Source organism: Odontomachus brunneus, unplaced genomic scaffold (assembly GCF_010583005.1).
Source record: "Odontomachus brunneus isolate Ranch 3 - 2012 unplaced genomic scaffold, Obru_v1 Obru_scaffold_002, whole genome shotgun sequence".
Lineage (NCBI taxonomy): Eukaryota > Metazoa > Arthropoda > Insecta > Hymenoptera > Formicidae > Odontomachus > Odontomachus brunneus.
This window is the reverse complement of record NW_022639452.1, coordinates 2,196,727-2,204,793: the sequence shown is the minus strand read 5'-3', so window position 1 is coordinate 2,204,793 and position 8,067 is coordinate 2,196,727. Positions and strand designations below refer to the sequence as shown.

The following is an 8,067-nucleotide window of genomic DNA, read 5'->3' as shown; positions in this document are numbered from 1 at the left end:
GTACACGCTCGCTGCACGCACAAAGCCTCCAGAGAACAAGCCGGGGTGTCGCGACGCGTGAACTTGCACCCAGCGGCGCCTCGACCCACCCTTTAGCGAGTATATGTAGCGTCTAGCGAGCGTGAGGAGAAAGAAAACCCCTCCTCGCACGAAGGGAGGCTCCGTGCGAGGAGAAACGGAAGAAGCCACGGGAACGTAACGGACGAAGCGAGTCGCGGGATTTTAGGAAGTGATATCTCCCATATAAAACGACTGCTCGACGTCGGCTCTTGCCGAGCGACTCTATGAGCGCGACTTTTCGTCACCCAAACGCGCCCGGAAATTAACTAACGCGGTATGCTCTCGCCTTCTTTCTGCGTTAACTCCCTTTCGCCTCCTCGGTACCGCTGTTGCTACAGCCAACATATCTTCATAACTAGACTATAGATCTCGGAGGAGACTTACCCTGACCAGGTGCCGGTGACGTGGCGTGGCTCCAGCCTCCCTTATAAGAGCTGCCGGCATCTGAAAGGAAAAGAATCCATCTTCAGTCGATTTTTCAGCGGCGACGTGCGTTTCCTTAAAAAAGGAAAATAAAGGAAGGAGAAGGAAAACAAACGTAGCCGTGACGCGCGTTGTAAATCTACGGTTTATCGATCCTCGTGAACTGGTACTTCGTGATCCGGCCGCGGCTTATACCGATTGCGATTACACATTTTGAGGTCACGTCGGCAACGGGGCGTATATTGTCCGCAATTACCGGTTAATCGGTTCGAGGAATCGCGAGTAGCTATAAAGTATATCTGATCGCACGGGGGCGAAAGCGCCTCCGTGCTGGTGGCCATCGCGTCGTCGTAGCGGCCGAACGACGCTGGTAAAACGCGGTTCTTCTGCTTCGCGAGATCTTTACAGCTCACTTTAACGGCTCGCCGTTCCTGCCTTCACGAGAAATGCGGAAAACGTGCACACGTCGCGAGTACGTTTATCGTCCTCGAGATCTGTTCCGATGAGATATCTATAGTCGGTAGGTTCGAGGCCATAGTTTCGCTCCTTATACAAAATTGCAAACGTCTCGGTCGCTGCACCGTAACTCTGATCATAACTTCTTGAATTTTTCACCGTAAAACGTCACGTGTAGGTGTGTTTGCGTTGGTAAAAGAATAAAATGACGAGAAGATATGCGTGTAGACTTCGTACCGTGATTCCGACATGATTTTAAAGATCGCACTGCCTCGCCAATCCGTGACCCGCTTTACTTTTTGCTACCTGCTAGATGATTGTTATACTGCTGATTATACAAATGTAGCGATTCAATTTTCACTGATATAGTTAGTACAAAAATCACCTGGCAGATCGCGAAAACTAATGTGTCAGGCTACGGATTGACTATGTCTGTCCTAACCTCGATCTTTTCATCTTCTTAAGTGGCCTTCCGAGTGGCAATCAGGCTTATTCCAAGAAGTGCTCATTTCTTGGAGAATTTTGTTAAAAAATTATTAAAAATAAAATGCTTGGCAGTTTGTTTTCCACAAAAAAAGCTATGTAGTCTTCGACTAAAAGAGTAAAGAAAGTTCCAATAACTTTTGGCCATTTTTCGAGCACCTCTCAAGGGGAGAAAATCGAGGAAGACACTAATGATCCTAATTGCCACCTTTCAGGTAACGAAAATACGTTGTCACTCGGAAGGCTAACGTTGGCCTATCTTGTGTCTCATTGACCAAAATCTGGTCCTTTGTAGACAAGTATACCCGCGAATGTACTCGATGGATTGCTGAGTCTCCGATCATCTCTGAGTCGACCACTGATCGCGGATATCACACGAGACGGACGTTTTGACAGCGTCAAAAATTATTAGAATTATTTGCAACGAAATATGGAAATCTCGCGACGGCAAAGTTATTATTCGCCATGGACGAAGAACACGAGTTCTTCCTTCTTGGAGACCCGCGGCGTCGGGCGAAGCTACGATCGCACGGGCGTCCGTCGGCAGCGGTGGCGTGTTTGCGAACAGATATATTTTCATTTGGCAGTTATTGGCACGAGGGTCGACCCTCGTGTGTACATACGTACGTCGCGTCGCATCGCGCGGCAGAAACTCCGACTTTCCGGGCAAACAACGGCCTCACGGCGAGCGCACGACTACCGTGCCTCACGATCTTTCGTCTTTACTGCCCCCTTCATTTGATCTGGAGACCGGAGTCCATTAATGGAGCCTCGGATTTCACGTTTCTCAAGTGCCGGAGGGTGGGCGCGCCGACGAAAGCTCGCACGCGTCTAATACGCGCCAGATTTTCCAGCGATTTTTCCAGCGAAACGCCTCGAACTCCACCGTGGAAAATCCTCGCGGCAAGTTCCCCAGAAGAAAAATAGCCTCAGTCAGAACAGCCTCGAAGAACAGCGCTCCTTCTGGCTGGCAAGAGTTGCCGACGGACTGCCGACCGTTCAGCAGTGATCAACGCTTACGTACGATCAACATCTTGGCGGTGCAGTTGCGATTGTGTGACGTCACGAGAGGCAAATTGAAATATCTACCGTTGACCGATACACGCTGTAATAGTATTAACAAATAGCGGAGCGTGCCGCGAGTGTCCAGCAGCTTTCAATTGCTTCGGACTATTATATGATGTCACATCTGAATAGTCAAGATACTTATTTGCGAAGAATGTGTTGGTGACATTCATCGTATGTGTACGGGAGTGAGTACATTCTCGCTTCGTTCATAATCCGCGGCTTTTACCTGGTATCTCCGTGAGGAGCATGAATCGCGATGAAGCGAAAGAAATGGAGGTAAGGAAGAAGCTCAAGTCCGAATATCCGAGACGAGGTTTACGCAAATCGTTACGGCAGATACGCCGTACGCGGATGTATACGCCGGAAAACTGATCTTACGAGGTCCCAACGCGCAAACACACCTCCGCTGATGGCTCTCTCGGGACAAATAGCCGACGTTTGCCTTTCCCTACCACATCTACGAGGCACGTGGTCACTAGCGATCACTTGTGTCGCGACTTCGCGCATTGCTATCGACATTTGCTGCGTGTATCGTGCGTGAAGCTTTTAGCAGCTGCGTTCGTCGTGGATTAACGCGCGTCGATCATCACGAAAAATGCGCGGAAAACCGCGCGCTTTAACCAACGGTTTAATTCCGCGCTCAACGACTGATCTATCAGACTCGCGTTTGTCTGCAAGAGTTCAACCAGTACTGTGCTTCTTTCTAGGTCAGTTATGATCAGATAGGTCTCTTCTAGACCTAATTAGAACATACAAGAGGCTTGAAGCACGAAAAACAGACGCAAGCCTGATGAATTCAGAAGATGGACGTGGAGAACACATAGTTGACCGTACAGCGAGCACGCTCCTCGTGTCGCGGACAGGTGAGAGGCACGTGTGACAATCAATGAACGCAGAAAGAACGCGTGGAACGAGAGCAACGTATCGTCACGCACTGGCACTCTTTCAGTGCAGCCGAGAGCCGCGCACAGACCCGGTAAGAGGATCGGTAAGAAGCACAGACAACTACGTTCCGCGGCGAACGTACCGGCGAACAGCATCGATAGATTGGTGAACGCCGTGGTGCGTGGTAGCTCCGCTGCGGTGGTACCGCTGCTCTTGAGGTCCAGCATCGCGCGGTGCGGTTCACGAACACCGCGCCGCGACGGCCGACTCTCGTCGCTTCTGGCTTCACCTACGCGCGTGGTCTTTCGCGGCTAGGCAGCCAGCCGCCCCTTCTTATCGCGGCACTGTCGACGGCTTTCGAATCAGCTGTTGTTGCTGCTGCTGCGACGGCACGAGGCGCGACAACGGCGTGATGACAGACGTGGTCATATCAGCAAACAACGTAGCAAACAACGCCTCAGCCCTGGCGAACGGCTGCGAGGGGGAGGAGAAGGAGTAGAAAGAAGTGGAGAACGGCGCGCGACACCACCGTCCCGCCGATGATGATGATGACGATGGTAGCGATGGTGATGGGGGTAATGTTGACAATCGCTGTCGTTGCCGTCGTTTTCGTCGTTATCGTCGTCGTCGTCGTCGTTCCTGGCGTATGCACAAGCTTATTGTACGTGGACTGCGCGCCGATAAGGGCGCCGATCATCTTGCCGATCCGTTCCGAGCGACACTGCCGGCTCCTCGCGCGCGACGAGAGACGGACGTCGCGGCGACGTCCACCGGGGGTAGACGGACGCGCGCGCGAGCGAGAGGGTAGCGGGCGAGGTTCCCGCCCACGAAGGGCGCAGAGGTCGGACGCGGGGGTTGGCTCCGTGTCGAAGCTCGAGGGCCGGGCTTGCGGAGGGTAGATCGACACCCCCGCGAACGAAAGGGCGGAAGCGCGCCTGCGTATGTCCGCGGCTGTATGGCGGGAGCAGCGACGGCGGCGGTAGCCGCTGCGGTACCCCGCCGCCGCCGGCTAGACTTCCGGGGGTGGCGGCGGGGGTTGCGATCGGACAAGTCGCCGGGCAGCAGACCGACCGGGAGTGCGCGGGCACAGACGACGTACCGGACCTCCTGCACTTACCGACCGGCGCTTGTCGACGACGTAGTAGTTTGCCCCGGTAACGATGTGCCACCGGTTCCCTTCCGGGACAAACCCTCTGCGGTAACGCGTCACGCGCGCTCTCGCGAGGACCGTTCTCTCCCTCACCCTCACCCCCTCTCGCACTCTCTCGCACTCTCTCCCTCCCTCCCTCCCTCCCTCTCTCTCTCTCTCTCTCTCTCTCTCTCTCTCTCTCTCTCTCTCTCTCTCTCTCTCTGTTTCTCACGCCGCACCAGGACAAAGTCAGCCCCGGTGCCATCGACGGGGAGACGCTCGCGTTGACACGGAGGTCGCCCAATTTGTTACTTTCAATCAAGATGAGCGCATTTTTAATCCGACAAGACACACGTTACGCGAACGTACACGGCACGGTTGCGTACAACATTTATATTACAACATTCGGGCAGGGACGTCGACGGCGCATCTCCTCAAACACGAATGCATCGCGTGAGAATGCGTTTATTTACACACAACTGTGCAAATTCGTTGCCGCGCCGCGAGGTGCAGCGCGACGTAACAAAATTGCGACACCGACGTGTGTTTGAGTCGTCATTTTCGCGGCCGTTCTCCGCGAGCGCAGTTTTGCGGGATTATATTTTGGCGAACTGTGTCGTCGAATAAATCGATGAACGCAGCTGCCGCCTGTCAATGCCCGCTATTCAACGGCACCGCGAATTTCATTGCCAAATTATAATAATTACGCGGGCGAACATCGGCCATTTCGAGTTATACGGAACCGCCGCGATAATCTCGTTATTATTAACGGAATTTACATCTCGTTGCAATTATGCCTCTTGCGCGCCGCTGCGGATAGCGCGCCGGCGTTGCGCGGTATTTGCATAAAATCTGCTTTATTCCGCGAAAACATGAGGCTGTCTTAATTAATTAGCTATTTATCATCGTTATTACGCCGATGACGAAGAAACTTTGCAGCGCCGTATGCAAACGCATGTGCGAACCGCTCTGCTCTCTGCTGTCCGCGTCCGGCGTATAATACGTAATTTCACTTGCGATTTTATATTGCGCGAAATAGTCACGACTCGAGCCATTTCTTCCGCGCGTTTTCTGGATCCGTATTGACAGTCGTTATTTGAAACTCCTCTCAAGAGAGATACTCTCAGATTTCAGTCCAAAGTTAGATGAGAGTTTCTCATCAGTCGAATCGCGGTTGCAGATGTAATTCAACTGAAAATTTTTCATCTAATTCTGCATAAAACTAATCATCTTACAAGTTACAAGTGGCAACTATTAGTACGGATCTTGGACGACTTCATAGATATACATATTAGTAGTTATTACTTTGAAACTTATGTTGCGTGAGATACTCAGATCTAAATTTAGAGTCGAATCTGAGCTTTTCAGTTGAATCATACGACATACGTGACATTACTATCGCGATTCAGCTGAAAAATTCACGTCCAGCTCCAAATGCAAATCCGAGTATCTCATTTTATGGTAAGTTTCAAGTAACTGACTATTAATATACAGACCATAGAGTTAAATTCACGAAGAATACTCTGAAAAGCAAGAGTGTTTAACACATAGACTGTCGCGTTAATTTCCTCCGAGTGAACAAAATCTCAAGTGACAATTGAATTATCAAGGATACGGCAAATAAATTGAAATCGAGAAGCATATATCTTTCGCTCGGTTTCATCGGCGAATAAATCGATGAACTCGAATGCAATTATACTTTAAACACAAGTTAACGAGACGCGGCGAGACAGCTCTGACTGTGACGGCATTCGACGTGTAAACCGTTCCAACATCGACGAAGCGCCACGTGCATCCACGAGATTCACGCGAGAGACGCGCGCGCGGAAAAAGTAGCCGCGACGTCGTTGACGAGGAGAGAATCGGCGGCGCCGATCGTCGAAGACTGAAAGTGGCCAACGCCAAGTGTGTGCGGGCACATCGACAGGAGTCATTTACTGTTTATCACCGTGATTCACTCACGCTAGCACCGTGATATCCCCGTTGAGTGAGCGGGAGAGAGAGAGAGAGAGAGAGAGAGAGAGAGAGAGAGAGCGACGGCAGTCCAGGAGGTAGAATGTGCCGATGTGTGCGGACGCGCGTGTGCATGTCGCGTCGTTTCGCGGCTCGCACGCACGCACGCACGCACGCGGGGCCGCGTGCCCTCGGCCGCTCTTTCGTAGGTGTCCGCCGCGTACGTCGTTTCGAGAGTAGACACCCCTTCCCCCCGATAAGAGGGCACGCGCACGACACGCGACCGCGTACGCCCGGCGGCGCATTTAACGCGCGATCACTCTCGAGTGGCCGCGCGCGCGTTGCGCGCCGAGGGTTAAAGCGCGCTCGCTCGCTCGCTCGCGGAGGGGCCCGCCACCGCCGCTTTTCCGCATCAGCCACCCCCGTCAGGCCACCCCCTATCCAGCTCCGCCGTCGTCCGTGTCGTCCAACGCTGGCTTTCGGGTGTACCTTCCCCCCGTGACACGACAAGCGTCCCGTAGCCGATAATCGAGCGGTGAGCTGCGAATTCACCCCCTGGGGGTGAAGACACCGTATTGATATCGCAGTGATCATCGACAACTTTCAGCGCGAGAGATTGAGAGACAAACTCTCGAGGAAGAGATCTTGAAATAGACAACGCCAAAGACCACGCACCTAACTAAGGGTTAAGGTCATATCCCAATCATGAATTCACGAGTTTTACAACAGTTGTAAAGCGGCTTTCTCTGCAGTCCATGCTCTTATCTTACAATCAAAACTGGTAATCACGTTGGCTTCACAGTACCGCGGTAACTTCATTCGCGTCATGTGTGACACACCGATTTTCATGAGGCCCGTATGTGTAGCCAGCGGTGTAATTTCTCATTTTCACGTAAGAAAATTAAATCTGTTTTGCATTATTGCATAAAAAAAACACGAGGTAGTCTGTGAGGGGCCACAATTGCACGAAGAAAAAATAAGGCGAAGAAAATCTAAGGCGGTCTGTTTCTCACAAACAAACGGTGATAGCGAACGTGTTAATGATAGATCTCGAGGACGGGGGCGGAATAGCCGGCCGGCGGAATAGCTCGTTCGCCGGCGATTAGCTCAATTAGAAGAGCCGGCGGTGGAGGAGTCCGCGATCCGCGGACGAGTGTGCCGCTATCGTCGATCGGTCTTGAGAAGAGGCACTTGGGCGCCGCGTGCGCGCACACCCACACGAACGTACGCGAAGAGAAAGCGAGCCGCGTGCCTTGCTTCTCTCCACCCTCTCGCCCGCCTCCACCCCCCTTCCGCGCATTATCTCGAGATATAGCGAAGTACCGGAGCGGTATTACGGCTCGCGCGCTCCGCGGCACTTGGGCGCTGCCGCGCGTCGTCGCGCGCCGGTGTTAGTGCGCGCACGGAGTATCATTGTGCGCGCCATGAAACATGACGGGCACGGCTATTGTACGCGAGACGCATAGCTGCGAGGTAGGGCACGGAGAGACGACAAGGGAGCCAGTTATACACCCCGCTGCGGCACTCCACCCTTCTGTTCTCTCTCTTTCTCTCTCTCTCTCTCTCTCTCTCTCTCTCTCTCTCTCTCTCTCTCTCTCGCTCTCCTTCTT

The 8,067-nt window shown here is 52.7% G+C and overlaps 1 protein-coding gene across 5 annotated transcripts in view; it reads right to left on the bottom strand.

Moving 5' to 3' along the window:
- Positions 1–8,067, bottom strand: part of LOC116841804 (transcriptional regulator ERG homolog) — a 53,514-nt gene that overhangs the window by 19,023 nt on the left and 26,424 nt on the right. For 4 of the 5 annotated variants that reach the window (XM_032810203.1, XM_032810187.1, XM_032810212.1 and 1 more), the window contains exon 3: positions 445–504. In XM_032810203.1, coding sequence (XP_032666094.1) covers positions 445–504 — 60 coding nt within the window. Of the gene's footprint in view, positions 1–444; positions 505–3,517; positions 4,105–8,067 lie in introns of those variants that run through there. The other variant, XM_032810220.1, reaches the window with a different exon arrangement.